This window comes from Lagenorhynchus albirostris, chromosome 15 (assembly GCF_949774975.1).
Source record: "Lagenorhynchus albirostris chromosome 15, mLagAlb1.1, whole genome shotgun sequence".
NCBI classification, from domain to species: domain Eukaryota; kingdom Metazoa; phylum Chordata; class Mammalia; order Artiodactyla; family Delphinidae; genus Lagenorhynchus; species Lagenorhynchus albirostris.
The window spans coordinates 49986544-50012169 of NC_083109.1; the positions used below are offsets into that span (position 1 = coordinate 49986544).

General features: G+C 52.8%; 1 protein-coding gene across 4 annotated transcripts in view; it reads right to left on the reverse strand.

Moving 5' to 3' along the window:
- Nucleotides 1–4586: 4586 nt before the first annotated feature.
- LMF1 (lipase maturation factor 1) overlaps nt 4587–25626 on the reverse strand; it is a 99368-nt gene continuing 78328 nt past the window's right edge. For all 4 annotated transcript variants that reach the window (XM_060122667.1, XM_060122666.1, XM_060122668.1 and 1 more), the window contains 5 exons: nt 6756–6939; nt 6282–6435; nt 5960–6143; nt 5203–5315; nt 4587–4809 (listed from right to left, as the gene is read on the reverse strand). In XM_060122667.1, coding sequence (XP_059978650.1) covers nt 4635–4809; nt 5203–5315; nt 5960–6143; nt 6282–6435; nt 6756–6939 — 810 coding nt within the window. In that variant the 3' untranslated portion in view covers nt 4587–4634. The remainder of the gene's footprint in view (nt 4810–5202; nt 5316–5959; nt 6144–6281; nt 6436–6755; nt 6940–25626) is intronic.

Here is a 25626-nt window from a genome sequence, read left to right on the forward strand (position 1 = left end):
CGTTGCGGTGGCTTCTCTTGTTGCAGAGCACGGGCTTCAGTAGTTGTGGCACATAAGCTTAGTTGCTCTGAAGCATGTGGATCTTCCTGGACCAGGGCTCAAACCTGTGTCCCCTGCATTGGCAGGTGGATTCTTAAGTACTGCACCACCAGGGAAGTCCTACCTCCTTTTCTAATTCTTTGGAAAAAGTTTTGGAAGGATTGGTGTTAATTTTTCTTTAATTCTTGGGAGAATTCAGTAACAAAGCCATCTGATGCAGTAATTTTCTCTGCTGGAGGTTTTGATTACTGATTCAATCTCCTTACTTGCTATAGATCTCTTCAAATTTCCTATTTCTTCCTGAGTCACTTCTAGCATTTTGTGTGTCTTTAGAAATTTGTCCACTGTCTAGGTTACCTGATTTGTTGCCTACAGTTGTTCATACTGTTCTCTTGTAATCCTTTTTATGTCTGTAATGTTGGTAGTAATGTCCCCACTTAACTTTGATTTTAGTTATTTGTATCTTATTTTTGTCAGTCAAGCTACAGTTCTATCAATTTTGCTGATTACTTTAGGAGCTTTAAAGATCAGTTTGCTGACATGTGAGTTCCACCTTACCCAGTGGCTTTGGAACTGAATCCCTGGGGACAAAGGTCCATGGTATCCTCAGGCTGTGGGATACAGGGCAGGGATGGATCCAGGGGACAGGTTGTCATGATGCTAACTGAACTAGGGAACCCCTCAGCAGAGGGATGCAAGTAGCTGTCTCAGAATTGGAGGTATCCTTTCCACCAGAATTTGTTCACTTGTGAAAGGGGCATTAATCCAGGGTGCTGGAGGCATGGGGGGGGGTGAGGGGTGCTGGGAGTGGCAAACACGGTGATAAAATTCAAGGTAAAAGACTGCCTCCCAAATCCATTCATTTGAACATTTAAATCCCCACCTCTATTATTTGATGTGTTAAGAGGACATCACAGTCTCTAGAATTCACAGACAAAGCCCACAGTGGTCAACAGAGCCTGTGGGTGCAGCCACTTGTGTGTGTGTGGTCCTTAGCTGTGTTTCCTAGAAATCAGAAGGAGGGTTAGAAAGAAATAAAGTCTGCAACTCGAGGAGATGACGGAAGGCAAACCTGAAAAAGGTGGAAGGAAATAACAACGTATGTATGTGAAACAGAAAGTGGAAGAGGACAGTTGACGGAAGAAGCCAAAGCTGGAGCTGTGAGAAGACTGATGAGGAGACAAGAGAGAAGCCCTGGATGAACATCAGGAGAGAGAAGCCTCACTCCACGTGGGGCCCAGAGGTTGTGGGGGACGCTGGGGACAATGGAGGAAGGCAGCGAAGCGCTCCACAACAGCTCAGGTTTTCTGCGTCTTCACGGGCCCGTTCTAATAACTGGTAACATGCTTGAACTCAACACGCATTGATGTGGAGATCTTCCTGCTCCCACAAAGCCACCAGGCTGGGAGTTTGCTGACCCTGTCCCTCCAGAGCTGGTGGCCTAAGAGCGCAAAGCGTCAGGCCATGCCCGTGCAGATGCAGAAGCCCAGGGAGAGGAGGGCTTGTGAACCCTGCCCAGGGATGCCCCATGGGAGGGCTCTGATCTGAACTAGGCTGCACAGAGGGTGGGCTTGGCCTCAGCAGGCACCCAAGATGCACTGATCACCTCTGAGTGAAAACCTCTTGGTGAAGGGGAAGATGCCCAGAGGCCCTCTGACAGAAGGAGGCTGGTACACACCCTCCTCGTGGGGACGGGACCTGCACCCGAACCCCTCGCCCTGTCCTGGAGCAAGAGGGAGACAGTGGGTCCTCCCTGAGACAGGCCCCTGGCTGAGCCCACAGCTTTGGATGGGCCGACAGCCAGGTTCAGCAGATCACCTGAGCTCAGCCACTGCCCTGTGACTGGAGTCCTGAGTCCCACATCCCATCCTGGAGCAAGAGGGCTGAGCACAGCGCCCTCCAGTTGGAGAGCTGGGGGGTGGGTGGGGGGCTGGGCACACTCTGCAGCCTACGGGGTCCCGGCTGGGCCTGGGCATTGCTGCCAGCACCGGACAGACCCCATTCAGATGTGTGAGAGCCATGGGGCAGAGTGCTCTGCAGGGGGAGACACCCTCAGATTGGGTGGGGGTCTCAGCGAGGGCCAGCTTGTCAGGCAGTGGTTTCCAGGGGGCGTCGGCTCAAGAGAGCAGGTGGGAAGAACAGATCTGAAAGTCCCAGTCCCTCTGGAAGTCAGGGTGCCCTGGTCATGCCCTGCTCACCCCTCTCCAGGGCAGCCCCTCCCGCAAGCAGGCCGCCCCTCCTGTGGTCTGAGAAAACTCCTGCTGCCACCTCCCCAGGAGCCTCAGGCTGACTCCTGGTTTTAGAAGGTGAAATTCAGTTTCCAACATGCATCTGAGCCTCCTGTTGAATAAGGCGGACCCTCACCTGCAAGCATCCCCTGCTGCCAGGTGGATGATTCATGGGGACACAGCTGCCGGGAGGGGCGAGCCAAGGCCCCACCTTGTGTCCCTGCCCTGCACTCGGCTCCCCCCCCCGCCCCCGAAACAGCTGACTGTCCTGAAGCTGGACTGAGGCAGCATCAGGTGGAGCAGACATTAAGTGTCTGGGCCTTTCTCTTTCATCAGGTCAACAGTGTGTCCAGCACTGGGGGGCCAGGATGAGCCCCCCGCCAACCCGTGTGTGACCAGGAGCAGCCTGGAGTCCAGCAGAGGCAGGAGAGGAGGCCCTGGGAGAGGTGAGCACCACGAGCTACCAGTGCAAAGGCCCTGGGGCCCAACATGGCTGGTGGGCATGTGGGATGGAGAGGATGCAGGGGAGTGGGCGGAGGTGATAGGCAGGGACCCCAGGTTCATGCTCAGTGAGGTGGGGGCCCTGGGAGGGCTCTGAGTGGAGGAGAGGTGCAGTCTGGCTGTTCTTGATGGGAGGGTGTGGTCTCAGGACAGGCTCTGAAGGTGGGGCTGGCACCCTTTCTGGCAGATGGGTGGGCCCTGGGGGAACCAGAGCCTCTGGAAGGGTGTGCAGGTCTGGCAGAGTCTTTGGTTTGTTAGAGGGCCATGTGCCCACCCTGACCAGGGATCACCTGGGACGTCCCCTGGGGTGAGAGGATGCTGCCCTGTCCCAGGAGGGGTGGGGCCACTTAGTTCTTGCCCCCCCCCACCGCCCCCCGGATGGGCTCAGGGCCTCCTGTGTCACTCCTGCCACCGGCTCCAGCCCCGGCCCCACCCAGCCCACAGGTCTAAGCACAGCCTCCTATGTATGTCTGGGGGGCTGTCCCAGGAGCCTTGGGGGGCACAGCTGGACCAAGGCTCAGAGAGGAGCCCACACCAAGGAGTGCTGGGGGCCTCCCCTGCCTGAGCCCTGGGTGGCAGCGAGCCCAGAGCGTGGCAGGAAGGGCTGGCAGAGCAGGGACCCACCATGGCTCCTGGCAGGGAGGCCACCTGTGGTTCTGGGGCTGCAGGGCCACCCCGAGCCAAGACACAGCATCTCCTCAGGCCCCCTACCCACCCCGGGCCCCACAGGGGCACCCCTGGTGCTCCTACCCATTGGCAGGGTCCCAAGGACAGCCCCCCGGTAAGGGCTGCCCATTCCAGCAGGCTGGTGGTAGTTTTACGCGGCTGCTGCAGGCAGACTTGCTGGCTCCAGGCTCCTTGTCTGAGGCCCTGTCTGTCCTGCGACAGACACAGGGCGCCTGTTTGCCTGCGAGCAGGAACACAGCCTCTCTTGTTGGCACCTGGGCCGGCCAGGCCCCCAGGCAGGCGGGAGGCCTCCACACAGATCCACACTTGTGCCCACCTCAGCCTGGCCTCCTAGCCTGAACCACCTCATTCCCACTGGGACCCTCCACAGTGTGGCAGGCGCCCCGGATGGTGGGGGGCAGGTGGGTGTCCACTCACCACTGACATCAGGCTGTAGAGGTTCTGGGCCACAGACCAGTAGGGTTGCCAAGCAACACACCATTAATCCAGTTCAACCTGCAGTGACCGGGCCTCAGAATCGCTGCCCTGGGGACCCCAGCGCTGGGGCTGACCGCCCTGCTGTCCCGTCCTCCCACCCTAGGTCAGGGAGCCGGAGGCTCCAGGTGTGAGACTGGGCAACGTGGTCACAAAGGAGGGGAGGAGGCACATCACTCAGGGCTGGTGGGGGTGGCCCACCCAAGGAGGACAGAGGCCCTCTGTCCACACCTTCAGGTGCTGGTCACTGTGGAGAGCGCATGTGGGTTCTGAGAGGGAGCCCTGACTACTCCCTCGTGCAGGACCCTCCTGGACGTGGTGGGGACCCGCTTGGGGGAGCAGAGAGGAGAGGCAGGCTTTCTTCTTGGCCGCATGGGCAGGTGGTCCTGGGACAGACCAGAGCTGGGTGCAACATTGGGATGCTGGTGTCTGGGGCGGGGGGTGCCTGGTGACAAGGGGTGTGATCTGGGTGGAGCGGGGCTGGGGGCTTTCTGGGGATTCCTCTGACGAACCCAAAGTGAAGAGACTTGGGAACCACAGGGACTGACTGTGGGGAGATAAGAAAGCACAGACGACCACCCAGGACCCTGGCAGCCCCTCCTCTCCGGGTCAGCTTCCCTGGATGTCCTTGTGGAGACCCCACTCAGAGCAGCCAGCCCGTGGTCTTCTCACTTTATTTCTTGGGGCACAAGCCCTGGGCCACCTCTATTCGGGTTTGGGGTACGGCCACTCCCGTGACCTGAAGTAACCCTTCAGGTCCTGAAAGCTGAGTGGGGGGAAGTAGGGGCCGAGCCTCTTCCGGATCCACCACTTGCCCTCAGCGGCGTGTGTGCCCCCGGGGCGGCTGAACTTGTACCTGTAGTGCTCTCCCCGGACCCACCTGCAGAGCAAGGGCAGCACAGTCAGCCTCCGCCCCCAAGACAGGCCTGGAGTCCTCAGAGGGAGAGGCCACCCAGGGGAAGCCAGAGAGCCCCAAGGAGCCCCTGGAGCCCCTGGCACAACCAGGCCCCTGACCAGATGATGGCGGGGTGGGCGGGGCTCTGGAACTGGGAGGGCCGAGTGCTCAGAGCCAATCGGGCTGAGCCCTGCATCCTTTCAGCAGGTGAGTGGTACCTGAGGTTCGCAGACCATTGTGTCTGGGCATGTTTCCAGGAGGTGGGCCCAGCCCCCAGAGCAGACCCTGCATTTGGGGAGAAGCCCTGAAAGGCAGCTGAGGCTGCAGTTGGCGGGGGTGGGGTGGGGTGTGTGTTCCTGTCTGGGAGGGGAATCTTACCTGGGTGGTGCCCTGCCTGCGAAGGGGTTAAGGGCCAGCAGGGATAGGGCCTGGGCATCGTTGGCCAGGAGCTTGCCTGCCAGGTGGATGATCCACTCGTTGTGCTCGTAGGTCTGGGGGTGAGAAGAGGACAGGGCGCAGATAGCTGGGTGCCTGCACTGCCACCGGGCCCTTGGAGAGCCCCGTGGATGTGTGCTCCCTCTTGACGGTCACCCGGCCTTCAGTCTGTTGTCCTGGGGGCACCTGATTCCAGTGTGGCTGGTGGCCAGCCTCTCTTGAGGGGGAGCTGCCCTGGGGGCCTATGCTGCAGTTCTTTGGTTTGGGACCACCTCCTTCCTGTTCTTGCAGGGCCCCCGGTTCTGCTCGCTCTCCTGGGCACTGCCGCCACTGTGCTGTCCGCAGGGACCTGGATGGAGCGGGGCTGTTCCCAGTTCACCTGTCAGCTTTGTCACCTGCCGGGCCAGGGATTTCGGGCAAGTGACCGAGCCCGCTGGAGGCTATCTTCCTGGGCAAGAAGGGATGGCGACAGTGCTGCAGCCTCTGTGGACACTGGCTGCCCCAGCGTTGGCCACGCATGCCTCGGCCCCTCTGGTGGAAGTGCTCTGAGAAGCCGGCTGTGAGGCCCAGCCCTGGGCACCCACAGATCCTCGTGCGAGGGCCGTGCCAGGAGCCTGGGAAGGTTCCCCACGGGCTGTGCCCCAGCACAGGATTCCCGGGCCTCGCTGTGTCAGCGGGGCCTCCCCACCGAGGGCCTCACCTGGAAGGCGGCAAACCACATAAGCCAATCCAGGCGGTGGTGGTACGGGGAGATGAGGCATGGCCGCCGCTTCAGGTCACCGGGCTTGCACTTGAACTCGTAGTCCTCCCACTTGGCGTCTGGCGCGCTGGCATTGGGGCTGGCGGTGCCCTGCAGGATGACCTCCGTGCGTTCCTTGGTGATGCTGGGTGGCGGGGAGACCAGTCAGGGCTGCACCTCCCCACCCTGACCTGACCAGACGAGGGCGAGGCTGGGGGGCTGCAGGTCAGGGCTGGCCTCACCCTCACATCTCCCCCCTGGGGTCATGGTGGCCCCGAGGTACCTGCCAAAGGCCCCATATGTGTTGACGATCCGGAGAGGGTTGAAGGAGCTGTTCATGACCTGCCGGGGGCTCAGCAAGTTGAGGACCACAGGGATGCTGAGCCAGGCGACCAGGACGCCCAGCGCCAGGTTGACTGTGTGCCGTGCCACGCTGCCTGCCGGGAGGGGGAATAGTGGGTGGGCTCCTGCCCCCAGGCCTGGCCTCTGTTCGGCCCCTTGGGCCCACAGAAGCCGAAGGAGGTGCTGCTGCCCCCACCACAGCAGCTCCCTCTTAGGCCCCCCCAGCTGAGGTCACTGGGCCTCCCTTCCTGAGGACCAGGACACAATGTCCATACCAAGCAGACAGGAGTGACCCTGTCCAGGCATGGAGATGCTGCCCTGTCTCCCAGGGCACTGGTGTGGGCACAGGGCTGGGTGCCATCAACTCGAGACCACCCGGGCTGCCCAGCTGCATCCGCCTTCAGGTGTCACCCACCGTGTGTCCATGGGGCCCTGGCCCCTCGAGCTTCCTCCTCCTGCATCCTCAGGACTTGGTCCTTGAGGCAGCCGGGCCCCGAGGGAAACAGGAAGCCCAGAGTGGCATCATCGAAGCAGGCGAGGCTGGGCACGATGGTCAGCCAGTTCAGGAAGCTCAGATTCCCGCTGATGATGAGGACCATCTGGGGGTAGAGAGAGAGATCCCTCCAGCCACTGCATTTCATGTGCTCCATGGTGATGCTTGGAGTCCACACCAGAGGCATGGGGGCTGGGGGTCCTGTCCTTCCCAGCAGCGATGTGCTGACCCCCAGGTGCCCAGGAGGCCATGGCCCAGGCCCCAAGCCCCCCGTCAGGCCACTTGCCCCGCCTCCCTCAGACCAACCCCACAATGTCTACATCCTAAATGATCTCAGAGGCAGACGCTACCCAGTGCCTCTGGTGAGGACCCCACCTACCAACACTGTGATTCCGGCCTCTGACCCTGCTTGGAGGCCACTGAAGTTACACAACTGGGAGGTGACAAGTTTGTGTTTGTGGCAACTGTCACCGTGACTGTTAATCAACAGGCCCTGGGTAGCCCCAGGACTCCAGCTGGCTGCTCAGTGGTCCACCCAGGTGTCGGGGCCAGGACCAGCCCCACGCACCTGTGGTACGTGCCCCTCACAGGGGTGGGGGGTGCTTAGGACAGGCTTGTAAGTTGTTTTAGTGACTTGAAAATGGCACCTTCCTGCCTGATTTTGACCCTGTCGTCAAGGATGAGGGCGGGAATAGGGAGTGGGTGGTCTTCACTTGAGGGGAGGAGAGGCTGCAGGGTTCACATCCCGCCCTCCCTACCAGGTGCCAGGCTCTCCTAGAGCAAAGGTGGAACAGAGCAGCCCCGCTTGCCCCCCAGGCAGACGCCTCTGATTGTGGAGCCCCAGGGACCCCAGTGCCAGCTGCACGCAGAGCTTCCTGTGGGCTGCACAAACGCGGGTGAGGAGATTCCAGGTGACCACAGTGGGAGGGCAGGCTGGAGGCTGGGGAGGGCAAGAGGCAGAGCCGAGGGCTTCTGCGGTGCAGCCCAGGACACCCCCATGCCTCCCTAAGCTGGAAGTCCTAGCAGAACCCGGAGCCAGTCCTCCGTCAGATGTATGACTGCCAGCTGCGGCCTTTTCATTACACAGTTTTCAAAGAGGCGAAGTTTACGTTTTTAGGAAGTCCAAGTTATCAATTAAAAAAAACTTTACGAAGATGGCGGAAGAGTAAGACGCGGAGATCACCTTCCTCTCCACAGATACACCAGAAGTACATCTACGCGTGGAACAACTCCTACGGAGCACCTACTGAACGCTGGCAGAAGACCTCAGACCTCCCAAAAGGCAAGGAACCCCCCACGTACCTGGTTAGGGCAAAAGAAAAAACTAAACAGAGACAAAAGGATAGGGACGGGTCCTGCACCAGCGGGAGAGAGCTGTGAAGGAGGAAAAGTGTCCACACACTAGGAAGCCCCTTCGCGGGTGGAGACTTCGGGAGGCGGAGTGGGGGAGCTTGGGAGCCGCGGAGGAGAACACAGCAACAGGGGTGCGGAGGGCAAAGCGGACAGATTCCAGCGCAGAGGATCGGGCCGACCGGCACTCACCAGCCGAGAGGCTTGTCTGCTCGCCCGCCGGGGCGGGCGGGACTGGGAGCTGAGGCTCCGGCTTTTGTTGGAGCGCCGGGAGAGGACTGAGGTTGGCGGCGTGAACACAGCCTGCAGGGCGTTGGTGCGCCGCGGCTGGCCGGGAGAGAGTCCGGGGAGGGGTCTGGACCTGCCGAAGAGGCAAGAGACTTTTACGTCCCTCTTTGTTTCCTGGTGCACGAGGAGAGGGGATTAAGAGCGCTGCTTGAGAGGGCTCCAGGGACGGGCGCGAGCCGCGGCTAAGATTGCGGAGCCCAGAGACGGACATGGGACGCTGAGGCCGCTGCTGCCGCCGTCAGGAGGCCTGTGTGCGAGCACAGGTCACTAGCCACACGCCCTTCCGGGGAGCCTGTGCAGCCCGCCACTGCCAGGGTCCCGGGATCCAGGGACGGCTCCCCCGGGAGAGCGCACGGCGCCCTCAGGCTGCAGCTTCACGCCGGCCTCTGCCGCTGCAGGCCCGCCCCGCACTCCGTGACCCTCCCTACCCCCCGGCCTGGGTGAGCCAGAGCCTCCGAATCAGCGGCTCCTTTAACCCCGTCCTGTCTGAGCAAAGAACAGACGCCCTCCGGCGACCTACACGCACAGGCGGGGCCAAATCCAAAGCTGAGCCCCTGGGAACTGTCAGAACAAAGAAGAGAAAGGGAAATCTCTCCCAGCAGCCTCAGAAGCAGCGGATTAAAGCTCCACAATCAACTTGATATACCCTGCATCTGTGGAATACCTGAATAGACAACGAATCATCCCAAATTAAGGAGCCCTGTGGATGAAAGGCTCTTGGTGCTGCAGCCAGGAGTCAGTGCTGTGCCTCTGAGGTGGGAGAGCCAACTTCAGGACACTGGTCCACAAGAGGCCTCCCAGCTGCACATAATATCAAACAGCAAAAATCTCCGAGAGATCTCCATCTCAACGCCAGCACCCAGCTTCACTCAACGACCAGCAAGCTACAGTGCTAGACATCCTATGCCAAACAACTAGCAAGACAGGAACACAACCCCACCCATTAGCAGAGAGGCTGCCCAAAATCATAGTAAGTCTACAGACACCCCAAAACACACCACCAGACGTGGACCTGCCCACCAGAAAGACAAGATCCAGCCTCATACACCAGAACACAGGCACTAGTACCCTCCACCAGGAAGCCTACACAACCCACTGAACCAACCTTAGCCACTGGGGACAGACACAAAAAACAACAGGAACTACGAACCTTCAGCCTGCAAAAAAGGAGACCCCAAACACAGTAAGATAAGCAAAATGAAAAGACAGAAAAACACACAGCAGATGAAGGAGCAAGATAAAAACCCACCAGACCTAACAAATGAAGAGGAAATAGGCAGTCTACCTGAAAAAGAATTCAGAATAATGATAGTAAGGTTGATCCGAAATCTTGGAGATAGAATGGACAACAGAATGGACAAATTGCAAGAATCAGTTAACAAGGACCTAGAAGAACTAAAGATGAAACAAGCAACGATGAACAACACAATAAATGAAATTAAAAATACTCTAGATGGGATCAATAGCAGAATAACTGAGGCAGAAGAACGGATAAGTGACCTGGAAGATAAAATAGTGGAAATAACTACTGCAGAGCAGAAAAAAGAAAAAAGAATGAAAAGAACTGAGGACAGTCCCAGAGACCTCTGGGACAACATTAAACGCACCAACATTCGAATTATAGGGGTTCCAGAAGAAGAAGAGAAAAAGAAAGGGACTGAGAAAATATTTGAAGAGATTATAGTTGAAAACTTCCCTAATATGGGAAAAGAAATAGTTAATCAAGTCCAGGAAGCACAGAGAGTCCCATACAGGATAAATCCAAGGAGAAATACGCCAAGACACATATTAATCAAACTGTCAAAAATTAAATACAAAGAAAACATATTAAAAGCAGCAAGGGAAAAACAACAAATAACACACAAGGGAATCCCCATAAGGTTAACAGCTGATCTTTCAGCAGAAACTCTGCAAGCCAGAAGGGAGTGGCAGGACATATTGAAAGTGTTGAAGGAGAAAAACCTGCAACCAAGATTACTTTACCCAGCAAGGATCTCATTCAGATTTGATGGAGAAATTAAAACCTTTACAGACAAGCAAAAGCTGAGAGAGTTCAGCACCACCAAACCAGCTCTACAACAACTGCTAAAGGAACTTCTCTAGGCAAGAAACACAAAAGAAGGAAAGGACCTACAATAATGAACCCAAAACAATTAAGAAAATGGGAATAGGAACACACATATCGATAATTACCTTAAATGTAAATGGACTAAATGCTCCCACCAAAAGACACAGATTGGCTGAATGGATACAAAAACAAGACCCATATATTTGCTGTCTACAAGAGACCCACTTCAGACCTAGAGACACATACAGACTGAAAGTAAGGGGATGGAAAAAGGTATTTCATGCAAATGGAAACCAAAAGAAAGCTGGAGTAGCAATTCTCATATCAGACAAAATAGACTTTAAAATAAAGACTATTAGAAGAGACAAAGAAGGACACTACATAATGATCAAGGGATCGATCCAAGAGGAAGATATAACAATTGTAAATATTTATGCACCCAACTTAGGTGCACCTCAATACATAAGGCAAATACTGACAACCATAAAAGGGGAAATCGACAGTAACACATTCATAGTAGGGGACTTTAACACCCCACTTTCACCAATGGACAGATCATCCAAAATGAAAATAAATAAGGAAACACAAGCTTTAAATGATACATTAAACGAGATGGAGTTAATTGATATTTATAGGACATTCCATCCAAAAACAACAGAATACACATTTTTCTCAAGTGCTCATGGAACATGCTCCAGGATAGATCATATCTTGGGTCACAAATCAAGCCTTGGTAAATTTAAGAAAATTGAAATTGTATCAAGTATCTTTTCTGACCACAACGCCATGAGACTAGATATCAATTACAGGAAAAGATCTGTAAAAAATACAAACACATGGAGGCTAAACAATACACTACTTAATAATGAAGTGACCACTGAAGAAATCAAAGAGGAAATCAAAAAATACCTAGAAACAAACGACAATGGAGACACAACGACCCAAAACCTGTGGGATGCAGCAAAAGCAGTTCTAAGGGGGAAGTTTATAGCAATACAAGCCCACCTTAAGAAGCAGGAAACATCTCGAATAAACAACCTAACCTTGCACCTCAAGCAATTAGAGAAAGAAGAACAAAAAAACCCCAAAGCTAGCAGAAGGAAAGAAATCATAAAAATCAGATCAGAAATAAATGAAAAAGAAATGAAGGAAACAATAGCAAAGATCAATAAAACTAAAAGCTGGTTCTTTGAGAAGATAAACAAAATAGATAAACCACTAGCCAGACTCATCAAGAAAAAAAGGGAGAAGACTCAAATCAATAGAATTAGAAATGAAAAAGGAGAGGTAACAACTGACACTGCAGAAATAAAAGAGATGAGAGATTACTACAAGCAACTCTATGCCAATAAAATGGACAATCTGGAAGAAATGGACAAATTCTTGGAAATGCACAACCTGCCAAGACTGAATCAGGAAGAAATAGAAAATATGAACAGACCAATCACAAGCACTGAAATTGAAACTGTGATTAAAAATCTTCCAACTAACAAAAGCCCAGGACCAGATGGCTTCACAGGCGAATTCTATCAAACATTTAGAGAAGAGCTAACACCTATCCTTCTCAAACTCTTCCAAAATATAGCAGAGGGAGGAACACTCCCAAACTCCTTCTACGAGGCCACCATCACCTTGATACCAAAACCAGACAAGGATGTCACAAAGAAAGAAAACTACAGGCCAATATCACTGATGAACATAGATGCAAAAATCCTCATCAAAATACTAGCAAACAGAATCCAAGAGCACATTAAAAGGATCATACACCATGATCAAGTGGGGTTTATTCCAGGAATGCAAGGATTCTTCAATATACGCAAATCTATTAATGTGATAAACCATATTAATAAACTGAAGGAGAAAAACCATATGATCATCTCAATAGATGCAGAGAAAGCTTTTGACAAAATTCAACACCCATTTATGATAAAAACCCTGCAGAAAGTAGGCATAGAGGGAACTTTCCTCAACATAATAAAGGCCATATATGACAAGCCCACAGCAAACATCATCCTCAATGGTGAAAAACTGAAAGCATTTCCACTAAGATCAGGAACAAGACAAGGTTGCCCACTCTCACCACTCTTATTCAACATAGTTTTGGAAGTTTTAGCCACAGCAATCAGAGAAGAAAAGGAAATAAAGGAATCCAAATCGGAAAAGAAGAAGTAAAGCTGTCACTGTTTGCAGATGACATGATCCTATACATAGAGAACCCTAAAGATGCTACCAGAAAACTACTAGAGCTAATCAATGAATTTGGTAAAGTGGCAGGATGCAAAATTAATGCACAGAAATCTCTGGCATTCCTATATACTAATGATGAAAAATCTGAAATGGAAATCAAGAAAACACTCCCATTTACCATTGCAACAAAAAGAATAAAATATCTAGGAGTAAACCTACCTAAGGAGACAAAAGATCTGTATGCAGAAAATTATAAGACACTGATGAAAGAAATTAAAGACGATACAAATAGATGGAGAGATATACCATGTTCTTGGATTGGAAGAATCAACATTGTGAAAATGACTCTACTACCCAAAGCAATCTATAGATTCAATGCAATCCCTATCAAACTACCACTGGCATTTTTCACAGAACTAGAACAAAAAATTTTGCAATTTGTATGGAAACACAAAAGACCCCGAATAGCCAAAGCAATTTTGAGAACGAAAGAAGGAACTGGAGGAATCAGGCTCCCAGACTTCAGACTATACTACAAAGCTACAGTTATCAAGACGGTATGGTACTGGCACAAAAACAGAAAGATAGATCAATGGAACAGGATAGAAAGCCCAGAGATAAACCCACGCACATATGGTCACCTTATCTTTGACAAAGGAGGCAGAAATGTACAGTGGAGAAAGGACAGCCTCTTCAATAAGTGGTGCTGGGAAAACTGGACAGCTACATGTAAAGGTATGAAATTAGATCACTCCCTAACACCATACACAAAAATAAGCTCAAAATGGATTAAAGACCTAAATGTAAGGCCAGAAACTATCAAACTCTTAGAGGAAAACATAGGCAGAACACTCTATGACATAAATCACAGCAAGGTCCTTTTTGACCCACCTCCTAGAGAAATGGAAATAAAAACAAGAGTAAACAAATGGGACCTAATGAAACTTAAAAGCTTTTGCGCAGCAAAGGAAACCATAAACCAGACAAAAAGACAACCCTCAGAATGGGAAAAAATATTTGCAAATGAAGCAACTGACAAAGGATTCATCTCCAAAATTTATAAGCAGCTCATGCAGCTTAATAACAAAATAACAAACAACCCAATCCAAAAATGGGCAGAAGACCTAAATAGACATTTCTCCAAAGAAGATATACAGAGTGCCAACAAACACATGAAAGAATGCTCAACATCACTAATCATGAGAGAAATGCAAATCAAAACTACAATGAGATATCATCTCACACCAGTCAGAATGGCCATCATCAAAAAATCTAGAAACAATAAATGCTGGAGAGGGTGTGGAGAAAAGGGAACCCTCTTACACTGTTGGTGGGAATGTAAATTGATACAGCCACTGTGGAGAACAGTATGGAGGTTCCTTAAAAAGCTACAAATAGAACTACCATATGACCCAGCAGTCCCACTACTGGGCATATACCCTGAGAAAACCATAATTCAAAAAGAGTCATGTACCAAAATGTTCATTGCAGCTCTATTTACAATAGCCCGGAGATGGAAACAATCTAAGTGTCCATCATCGGATGAATGGATAAAGAAGATGTGGCACATATATACAATGGAATATTACTCAGCCATAAAAAGAGACGAAATTGAGCTATTTGTAATGAGGTGGATAGACCTAGAGTCTGTCATACAGAGTGAAGTAAGTCAGAAAGAGAGAGACAAATACCGTATGCTAACACATATATATGGAATTTAAAAAAAAATGTCATGAAAAACCTAGGGGTGAAACAGGAATAAAGACACAGACTTACTAGAGAATGGACTTGAGGTTATGGGGAGGGGGAAGGGTAAACGGTGACAAAGCGATAAAGAGGCATGGACATATATACACTACCAAACGTAAGGTAAATAGCTAGTGGGAAGCAGCCGCATAGCACAGGGAGATCAGCTCGGTGCTTTGTGACCGCCTGGAGGGGTGGGATAGGGAGGGTGGGAGGGAGGGAGACGCAAGCGGGAAGAGATATGGGAATATATGTATGTATATAACTGATTCATTTTGTTGTGAAGCTGAAGCTAACATACCATTGTAAAGCAATTATACTCCAATAAAGATGTTAAAAAAAAAAATAAAAAAAACTTTACAATTCTGCTTTTTGTGTCCCATCTAAGAAATCTTTTCCTCCTCCAAAGATGTAAAGATCTTCTAAAAGTTTTACAGGTCTGGCTATTATGTTTAGGTCTTGGATCCATTTCGAATTAGTTTTTTATGAAAGGTGTGATATAAGGTTCACACCAGCCGGCTCTGCTCTGGTCCAGGCTCTGCCCCTGGCTGGGGAGGTGGGGGTAAGACTTGGGAGGGACCAGGGCCTCTGGGATGACCGGGGTGTTAGGTGCTGGGAGGTGAGAGCACACGGGTCCACGGCGGACGTGTGTAAAGGGAGACAAACTGCCTCAAGCATGTGCCTCAGAAAAGGGGAAACAAGACACTAGGAGCCACAGGTCAGCAAAGTAGAAGGAAATGGGGACCAGCACCACCAGCAAATAAACCCACAATGAAAATGGTACAGTCGCCACAGTGACAAGAGAAATAAGGAGATTTTCAACTGTCCAACCAAATGGACACATTTCTGCAAAAAAAAGACCTGAACGAGCAGACAGCCCCTGAGTAGCAGAACGGCCATGTCCCTGTCCAGGTCACTCACGCACATCTGCCGGGGCCCTGCGGGCCTCCCTGCACAGGAGCCGACGGGTCGGAGCCACGTGGGGGCATCGAGGAAGGAGGTGAGACCAAAGACCCAGGCCGGGGGCCCCACGGCCGGATGAGACTCAGCTGACACCCAGCTCCTCAATTTCTGATTTGTAATTAAAGCTGGGTCTTGATCCTAGTGACTGGGGAGAACGTGAGGTCACAGACGCCGGCCTCAAAAGGGTCTGGAGAGACAGGAGCTAGGCTTTCAATAGGTCAGTTTTATGGATCACGATAGGGTCTTACAGTGTGTGGCAGGAGATGGTGTGGATTCACAGCTCTTCCTGGATTAATTTGGAAAACCAGTTTTCCTGGTTCTGAGGCCCAAACTAATTATTTCTTATTCTTCACTGTCTAGGATGTTAACAAACCCCTGTGCCCAAAGTGTGCCCGCCCTGGGCTGGTGGTCTCTCCTGCAGCCCTGCCTGGCCCGTCGGGGTCCCTGGGCCTCTGGTCTCGAGCTGCTTCGGGCCGACTGGGCTTCGCCCTGGAGTTTCCTGAAAACTGCTGGCTCCCGACAGTCTGGGTTTGTGGTGCTGCCAGGCCCTCTTCCACTGCGGGGGACAGCGGGGGTCCCGTGGCCTGGCCCCAGCTTCCCCGTGGACAGCACTGGGGGGGCCCGACCTTCAATTCTCATCTCCCAGACCAGCGACACCTCAGATGCTCCACTAGCTCCTCCACTGCGTCAGCAAGGGGCTTAAGGGGAACGGTCCCTGTGCCCCTCCTGACACCTCCTGACAAATGCGTTTTGCTTTGGGGTGGGATGGTCAGCTGCATGGAGGTCCCCTTTTCTCCATGGCTCAGCTGTGCAGCTAAGGCCACCAGGAGTGGTGATCAAGGGTGAGAACAGGCCGCTTCCCCGAGGGCCTGCCATCCTGGTGCAGCTGTCAGGGCCACATGGGTGACAAGAGCCCTCTACTGCCTAATTCTCGGATGAGACGGCGGCCAAAGCTGGGAGAAGCACCCGGCGCATGGCAGCCTCCAGCTAGAAGACACCTCCGCACCTGGCCTGGGGGCTCCTGCCTATGTCCCATGGCCCTTGGGAAGGCATGCGGGGAACAGCCCGCCTTGTTCGCCCATCACACCGCCCCTCAGGGCTGGTCCACACTCAAACCTGGCAGGCAACTGATGGGCAGCTGTGTCCTCTGCAGCCACCAGCCCAAGCCATCAGCACCCACCTCTCCACTGACACTCAAACTGCTGGGAAACATGGCCACCATAATGCTGCAAAGCAGGGCAGCCGCGGGCTTCCTGGGGGGCCTACCTGCCTGAGTTCACCCCAGACGGCCTACTCACCAACCTCTCCAGGTGTAGCTGGTGCAGCCTACACCCTCGCTGAGGCACAGCCTCGCTTTGTGGCCACTCGGGGCTCCCGAGACCCCAGAGGCGTCCAGAGAAACCCAGACAAGACACTGCTAATTTGAAGGACCGCGATCAGTAAACGGCATCTATTCGTCTACACCCTCATGTGTAACACGCACAACGTTAAAACCCTAACAGGTGAAAAGCAGAATGAATGATGCTGAAGTCTGAATTAGTGATTTAGAAGATTGATTTGAGAAATCCTTCCAGAATGTGGTGCAGAAATGGGAGAACCTTTGAGGGAAACTACAGATTCAGCAGTCAATGGCTACACAATTGACTTTCCCGGATGAGAATGATGTAAAAATAGACTCGGCACTCTCGAGGCGGAAGGAGGCCTGGGCCTCAGGGGATGAGGGGTGCAGGACCAGTTACCGGAGCAGGACCTGGGCCCACACATGTTCTGGCCATTTCTCGTTTCCAAGGATGAATCATAAGTAAAACAGTATAAGCATTTAGACTGAAAAATATAAACAATGAGAAGAAAAGGAAAGAAAAGTGAGGAAGGTGGCCCAAGGAGGTGGGACCCTTGAAGTAGTCGCCACTCACCTCCATGAACAAGAGAAGTAGGCGGGCAGCAGTGGGAACATAAAGGACGACCAGAATGCAGCTGCTGGGCCTGGCCCCAACTGAGAGCTGAGCACAAGGCCTGGTGTCACCCTAGGACCCACTGCCCTGACCGACGACAAGGCCCAAGGACAACCTGCCAGCCGCCCATTTCCTCCTGCGTCTCCCCCTCCCAGGCGTGCACTTCCTCTTGCTCCACTGAGCTGACTTTCCCAAGACCCAACCTGCCCCCACCGCCGCCTCCTTTACCCTGGAGAAGCAGGGCTACCCCTCGGAACCCAGGTCCACGTCCGTCCTGCCTCATCGCTCAGTGGCCTCACGTTGACTTCAAGGCTAAAACTCCACCAGCGACTCCTGCTTTAGGCCAAAAGGGAGGTAGCGGTGCTGGACCCTCAAAGCGACTGTCTGAGATGCAGGCCTGGGCACTGAGGGAGGGCAGGGCAGGGGGCAGAGCCTGAAGCTGGGGGAGCTCAAGAGGCTGGCTTGCCACATGCCACATGGGCGCAGCAGCCAGGAGCTGTGGGTCCTGCCTGGGTCCCCGCGGCTGCTGAGCTCGCAGGGTGGAGATTCCATGAGGACAAGGAAAGCACACGACCAAGGCTGTTGCCAACGCTGAGCTCATGTGGGTCTAGAGGACCTTCCAGTCCTGCGAACCCGTGTGGAGAGATGTGGAGAGCCAGGCCGAGGCCCTGTCCTGTGGAACTAGGCTGGCCCTACAGGGAAGGCACATTCAGACCTGCCCAGGAGGCTCTGAAACTGATTTGCAAGTCAATTAGCTGCTGTCAGGAGAGAATCAACAACATCAGTGTCCAGCACCCAATCAAAAGTTAACAGACTCCAAGTTGGTAGTTAGTAGCCTGCAAGGCAATAGCAGAGACAAAACAGGCTGGGAGCAGAGTCAGAAACCAGAGATGGCCTGAAGCCAGTAGATAAGAATGTGAAAACAGCTACTGTCAAAAATTAAGGGGTTTAGGGCTTCCCTGGTGGCGCAGTGGTTGAGAGTCCACCTGCCGATGCAGGGGACACGGGTTCGTGCCCCAGTCCGGGAAGATCCCACATGCCGCGGAGCGGCTGGGCCCGTGAGCCACGGCCGCTGAGCCTGCACGTCCGGAGCCTGTGCTCCGCAACGGGAGAGGCCACAACAGTGAGAGGCCCACGTACCGCAAAACAAAAACAAAAAAAAAAAATTAAGGGGTTTAAAAGAAAACATAGTCATAAGAGAAATATGAAAATGCCAAAGAATAACCAGATGATAATTTGAGAGTTTAAAAGGTAATACAGGGACTTCCCTGGTGGTACAGTGGTTAAGAATCCGCCTGCCAATGCCTGGGATACAGGTTCAATCCCCGGTCTGGGAAGATCCCACGTGCCATGGAGCAACTAAGTCTGTGCGCCACAACTACTGAGCCTGCGCTCTAGAGCCCAAGAGCCACAACTACTGAAGCCTGTGCACTCTAGGGCCCATATGCCTCAACTACTGAGCCCACATGCTGCAACTACTGAAGCCCGTGCACGTAGAGCCCATGCTTCGCAACAAAAGAAGCCACTGCAATGAGAAGCCCGTGCACCGCAATGAAGAATGGCCCCTGCTCACTGTAACTAGAGAAAGCCCGTGCGCAGCAACGAAGACCCAACGCAGCTAAAAAAAAAAAAAAAAAAAAAAAAAAAGGTAATACTGTCAGTCCCCTACATATGAACCTTCAAGTTGTGAACTTTCAAAGATGCGAACATGTATTCACAAGTCCAATCACATAAGTTAGTTCACGTGTCTGGCATACACTGTCATGTGCGTGCATCCTCTACAAGTGGTATGCTTCTGTGTACTTTACTGTACAGTGCTGTATAGAGTACAGTATTACAGTAGCTTTATTTCAAGCCCAGGATGTCTGGAAGCAAGCGTAAAAGTGTTGATGTAGCTGGTACTGCTAAGAAGCACCAAGCGCCAAGAAAGGATGAAGAGAGACAAGAGGAAGAAGAAGTAACTGAAGAACCGAAGAGATTCACGGACGATGCAGAAAATGGCAAGGGGATTTTCTTTATTTGAGGAGGCACTGTTAGTTTTTGAGGCACAGGACCTGAATGTAGAATGGTATATGAAGGTTGCAGCAGCCGTTCAGAATGCAATCCAGTGCTACCATGTCATCTATGATGAGAAAAAAAGAGCTACTACCCAGACATCACGGGATCGTTTTTTCAAGAGGGTAGGTAGAATTGAATCCAGCCAGGAACCAGAACCTGTGCCATCAACGTCAGGCGAGAGTGAAACTGCAGCTTGCCCTCGTCTCCTATTGCTGATGATCCTTCAGCTCTACCATCTCCCACCTCCTCTCCCTCCTCCAGTCAGTAACTCTTCTTGCCTGTTCACTAGATGCCAACCCCTGTATGCCAGCTGTTGTACTGTACTACTGTACTTTTCAAGGTACTGTAAGATTAAAATTGTTTTATTTTTTGTGTTTGTTTTTTAAGTATTATTTGTGTGAAAAGTATTATAAACCTATTACAGTACAGTACTATATAGCCGATTGTGGTAGTTGGGTACCTAGGCTAACTTTGTTGGACTTACAAATTGGACTTATGAACGTGCTCCTAAAACGGAACTTGTTCGTATGTAGGGGACTTACTGAATACAAAACAGATAATTTACTGGATAGGCTTTTGACAAAACTGACACTGTAAAGGAAAAAGTCAGTGAATATGAGCCCAGAACAGCAGGAACTTTGCAAAATGAAGCACAAGGAGAAGCAAAGCTGAGCAGAGCCTGGGCAGCCCCTCAGGGCCTAGGGGACAGCACCCACTGGCCTGACAGACGTGTGATTTAAGCCCCAGGAAGGGAAGGGGGCAGACACAACGTGAAGAAAATTCTCCTCATTGAAGAGAACTATAAACGCACAGGTCACAGAAGCCTAAGAAATCTCAAAGAGGATAAACTCAAAGAAAGCCACACCTAAGGCACATCAAACCAAATTGCTGAAAAACTGTGAAAAAGGGAAAAATCGTAGAAGCAGTCAGAGGGGAAAAGTCGCAGACAGAGGAGTGGGGCTAAGGGTCCTGCAGACTCCCCAGCAGAGACGCTGTGGGCAGAGACCATGGACAGCTGAAGGGAAGACATCCACCAGCAGCTTCTGCTAAGAAATATTAAAAAACCAAATGAAACATCCCTCAGGCAGAAGAAAAATAACCAGGTTGCACACACAGGAGGGCAGGGGGCTGGACATTGTAAGCCCGTGGGCGATTTTTAAACACAGACAACCAGCTGTTTAAATGAAAAGTCACACGTTGTGGTTGCAATTGTTGGAATGATGGCTGCAAAGATTTAACAGTGAGTGAGAATACGTGGTTGTGGCTGGGCACATGCTCTCGTGGAGGGAAGACCCCACACGTGACCAGCAGGGACCCGTGGGGGTCCTTTCCTTCCCTTGTTTCTGTTCCAAACCATAGTTATTTTCCATTCAAAATGAGTGCCATTGGGGAGACTCTTGGTGCCTCTGGACCCATGAGGGCCACACCCCAGGGGTGCGGGTGCAAGGCCTCGGCCAGTGTGGCTCCCACAGCGGTGATGCTGCACAGGCTTCCCCTGGCATTGGTTTGGGACCCTGTCGTCCTGCTGGCTGTAGTCCAAGCCCTCCTGGAGGGACAGACGCCCAGGCCACCCCTGGTGGACCACAATCCCGCCTACCCACCCACAGCGAACGGGGCGGCAGACCTGATGGGGCCACTGGGGGCCGAGGAAGAGCCCCAGGGGAGGAGCCCAGCGGCTCAGCACTGTCAGGGCTGCGCAGTCAGCTCAGAGACCTGTGCCTTCCTGAGAGGGCAGCGTCCCCACCTCTGTAAAGGAAAACTGGAAAAAGCAGCACTCGCCCCGCCCCGCGTGTGAGCACCGGAGAGAGACCATCACCCTGTAGCCCTGGGGCCACGTGAGCGAGGACACGGCACAGCCTGAGTCAACCTTCTGAGGTCGGGCGCGATGCTGTCCACTTGGCACGATGACTTTGGCGGGCGGGGGCTTTGAGTTCTGCTTCCTGAGGAGGCTGTGCTGGTGCGGCCTCAGCCTTTTGCCCAGTAACCCTGTGACCTTCAGCCCTGGCTGCAGATTCAGGTGCAGGAGCAGCGTGGGGCCAGCCCCAGGGAAAATCATTTCTCCAAACAGCTACAGGAGGGCCAGGCTCATGAGCTGCCCCCACTGCGGGTCAGCGTCTAGCCAGGATGCCCTTGGCACTGTTCTCTAGCTCCTGGCTCGGGCTCCCCCACTTTCGAGCTGAGGACGCATCCTCCTGGCACGGCCACCCGAGCGGCCCTGACCCCTGCATGTGGCAGGAAGAGCTCACATTGGGATGGGGCTGAAGCCCCTGATGCCTGGTCCACACGCCATGACCCGGATTGTTCTGGTACAACAGGATTCTCTCTCTGGCACAAGAGGATTCTCTATCCCGGTGAGAACTCAGGAGCCTTTGTCTAAAGGCCACCAAGTGGCCGTGGGGTCCTTATGACCTCTGAGTGATGCCTGGCTTCCCTCCACCACCCTGGTCCATTGGGGCCCAAAGACACCCCTCCCCAGTCACTCCACCCTGAGACCAGCTAGGGGGCTCTGACTCAGAGACTAGGGTTCACCAGAGCAGTTTTGGAGATGGAACCCTGTTTCTAATAAAGCAGCAGGAGGCCTGAGGATTCATAATGCCGTCTTCGTGCCCTTGTCTGGCACACACTGGCTGTGACCCCACGGTGGGGGCCGGGTGGGAAGACGAGCTGGGAAGTGGGACCCCGGGCCCAGGAGACGCCCCTGAAGGAAGGGGCTGGGTGTCTGGGACTCCCCTGTTGGGCTCTGGGGTCCCAGGGCCTAGCAGAGGACATGTGTGCTTGCAGATGATGTTCTGCAGCCAGGAGCCCCAGGACAGTTATGCTGTGACCCCAGCTCCGGGTGGGTCACTCAGGGGCTGGTGGGGGCAGCTCTCTGCGCCCAAAGCCGTAGTGATGTTCCCCACAGTGATGTCCCCTGGTCTGTGGCCGACGTTACAGAGATTAGAAAGAGCAGGACATGGTGAGAGGTTGGGGAGGAGAGTCTGGGATCTGAGATGCGTCTTTGCACTGACTAGGAGCCACTAGCCTGGTGAGTGCCCGCTCCACGCCAGGATGGGAGGTCCAGCCTGGCCTACAGTGGAAGCCGAGCACTGCCCCTCCAGCATCTCTCCTTGGCATTAGAGTGGGGGTCTGAGGCGGGGGTGGTGCGCCTCTCCAAGTAGACAACAGGCTGTCTCTGGAGGCCTTGCAGAACCTTCCGGAACAGCTGTGCAAACTGAGAGTGGGAGGAGGTGCGTGTGTGCTCACATCCTCAACCCTCTCCCGGGGAACGAACGGAAACAAACAGAACCAGGGACCCTCGGGATCACGGGCGCGGAGACGGGAGCAACGTTCAAGTCCAGGGGTGGCCAGCACTGTGTCCTGCAGAGGGCCACGCGCCCCCATGAGATTGCCCTGCATGCCCCACGCTGCCTGCGAGGCTGGACACGTGCAGCTGGGCCAGGGGGCTATTTGTCTTCTTTGCTCTGGACAGCTGAGGTCCGGCCCCTGGGGGGCATCAGACCAGGCCTCAGAGAAGAGCCACAGCCCTGGGCCATGTCCCACCTTGTCCTGGGCATGGTGTGGGTGGGGGAGGATGATGCTCGGGACACACCTGGACTGAGGCTCCCAAGGCCTTGGGGGACAGAAGGCGAGTGCATGGCCTGCCTTTGGGAATAACGTACAGGGCCGCAGGTTGGCAGCAAGGCCTTTCAAGGTCCTGTTCTGGCCCTACCCCACCCAGTGTCCCTGTGCCACCGCTGTCCACCCGGGCACCAGACCCAGAATCAGGTGGAGACTCAGTCATGTGGCCTGAGCTGCTGGGAGCCGTCTATACCTGAGTCCCCCCCACCTGCCCCGGGTCTGCACAGTCCCCCATGGTGGAGGCGCCGGTGCCCCAGGCTGGGACACAGACTCAGCTGGGCTGGGTCCAGTTAGCGGGTCCTCATCCTGAAGCACCATGAGACTCATGCCAAGTGAATAAACAAGAACATTTGACGCTGCTGGGTCAAAGGTCAATGTAAATATCTTCCCAAATCCTATTTTCAAGTAGCAGAACCCTTTCACCTGGACTAGTAAATCAAACTTCCTTCAAATGTGTTTTTTAAGTGATATGACAATTTGCTTTTCTTCACTGCTTGCCAAAGGTGGGCTTCAGATTATTTGGACAGAAAGTGGTAGGTGGTCAGTACAGCCTGAGGGATGTCTGGAGGGTCCCTATAGGCTCAGTAGAGTTTACAGCCCTGAAAGGGTCCCAGTGGTCCCAGGCTTGTAAAAGTGGCTGAAGCAGCAACTAATTAACGCACTGCAGCCTTGAGAGTGATTCTTGGTCACCGTGGTGACCACACAGCCTAAGCAGACCCAGATTCCTGCTGAGACTGTATGCCAGGCAGGTCCTCCAAGTTGCCTTGGGGACTGGACCCATGTTCTCCATCAGCAGAGGAAGGTGGGAGCCTATGGCTGGGCATCCTTTGACAATGGAGGAAGGTCCAGCATGAGGCAGTGTCCATGCTAGTGGACACTCACAAGGATGCTTGAGCCTCTGTTTGGAGCTTCCTCCTGCAGCTCAGGATGATGGAGCCACTGGGCTGAAGTATGCACAGGGAAGGGACAGTGCAGAGCACTCCTGGCCTCCTGGGGGTGTCCCTCACTGGAGACTGTTGGGAGCAAGGGTCACCCACCAGCCAGGATTTTGCCCTCCAGCCAAGTCCGGATAGTTTACGGATAAACTGTGGTGCACCCAGACAGTGGAATATCATTCAGCAATAAAAAACGCTCTCTCAACCCACGGAACGACACGAGGAACCTCAAATGCATATTACTAAGGAAAAAAGCCAGTCTGAAAAGGCTATATCCTGGATGATTCCAACTATATGACATTCTGGAAAAGGCAAAACTATGGAGACAGTGAAAGGATCAGTGGTTGCCAGGGGTTAGGGGCGGGAAAAGGATGAATCCAGGGAGCACAGAGGATTTTTAGGGTAGTGAAATGAGTCTGTATGATATTATGATGGATACATGTAATTTTACATTTGTCCAAACCTATAGAATGCACAACACCAAGAGTGAACCCCAATGTAAGCTGTGGACTTTAGTTAACAATAAAGTATCAATATTGGTTCCTTAGTTGTAATAAATGTATCACACTAACCAATGCAAGATGTTCCTGATGGGGAAACTGTGGGGGTGGTGGTGGATATGGGAACTCTATACTCTCTCTGCTCAGTTTTTCTGTGAATCTAAAATTGTTCTTTAAAAGTCTATTAATTAAAAACAAAACAAAATACAACTTAAAATACTGGCAGCAAAAGCAGGTGAGCAGGGCTTCCCTGGTGGCGCAGTGGTTGAGAGTCTGCCTGCCGTTGCAGGAGACACGGGTTCGTGCCCTGGTCTGGGAAGATCCCACATGCCATGGAGCGGCTGGGCCCGTGAGCCATGGCCGCTGAGCCTGCGCGTCCAGAGCCTGTGCTCCGCAACGGGAGAGGCCACAACAGTGAGAGGCCCGCATACCGCAAAAAAAAAAAAAAGCAGGTGAGCAGGTAGGGGGAGACAATCAAAGCATTTCAAGGCCACAGGGCCCTAAGGGCGGCAAGGACGGGGATTAAATTTAGACTTTCAGTTAGTTAACTGTGTACTTACCTGAAAGAAACAGAGTGTATAACTTGCTAATTAGGAAAGGGGGACTAATGGAACGAGAAAAACCTCAAAAGAAAGCTTTTTAAAAAGGGCAAAAAGAATACACAAAGATGTGGAAATAAAATGCAGATGTACCAGCTGAGATACGTGATACTTAAAGAGCATGAGCCTCTTTGGAAAAAGAATCCTGCTCCGTGCTGTCACAGAGGCAACACCGAAGAACAGGACACAAATCCAGACTCTGCAAAACAGGAGATTACTATGACTTGATCCTTGGCCAACACATTTGAAAACTGATGAAATGGACAAATTCCCAGGAAAATGTCTGCCATTAAAATTGCCTCCAGGGACTTCTCTGGTGGTCCAGTGGGTAAGACTCTGCACTCCCAATGCATGGGGCCCGGGTTCGATCCCTGGTCAGGGAACTAGATCCTGCATGCATGCCGCAACTAAGTCCGCAAGCCGCAACTAAGAGTCCACAAGCCGCAACTAAGAGTCTGCAAGCCGCAACTAAGAAGTCCACGTGCCACAAGTAAGAGTCCGCATGCCACAACTAAGAGTCCGCAAGCCA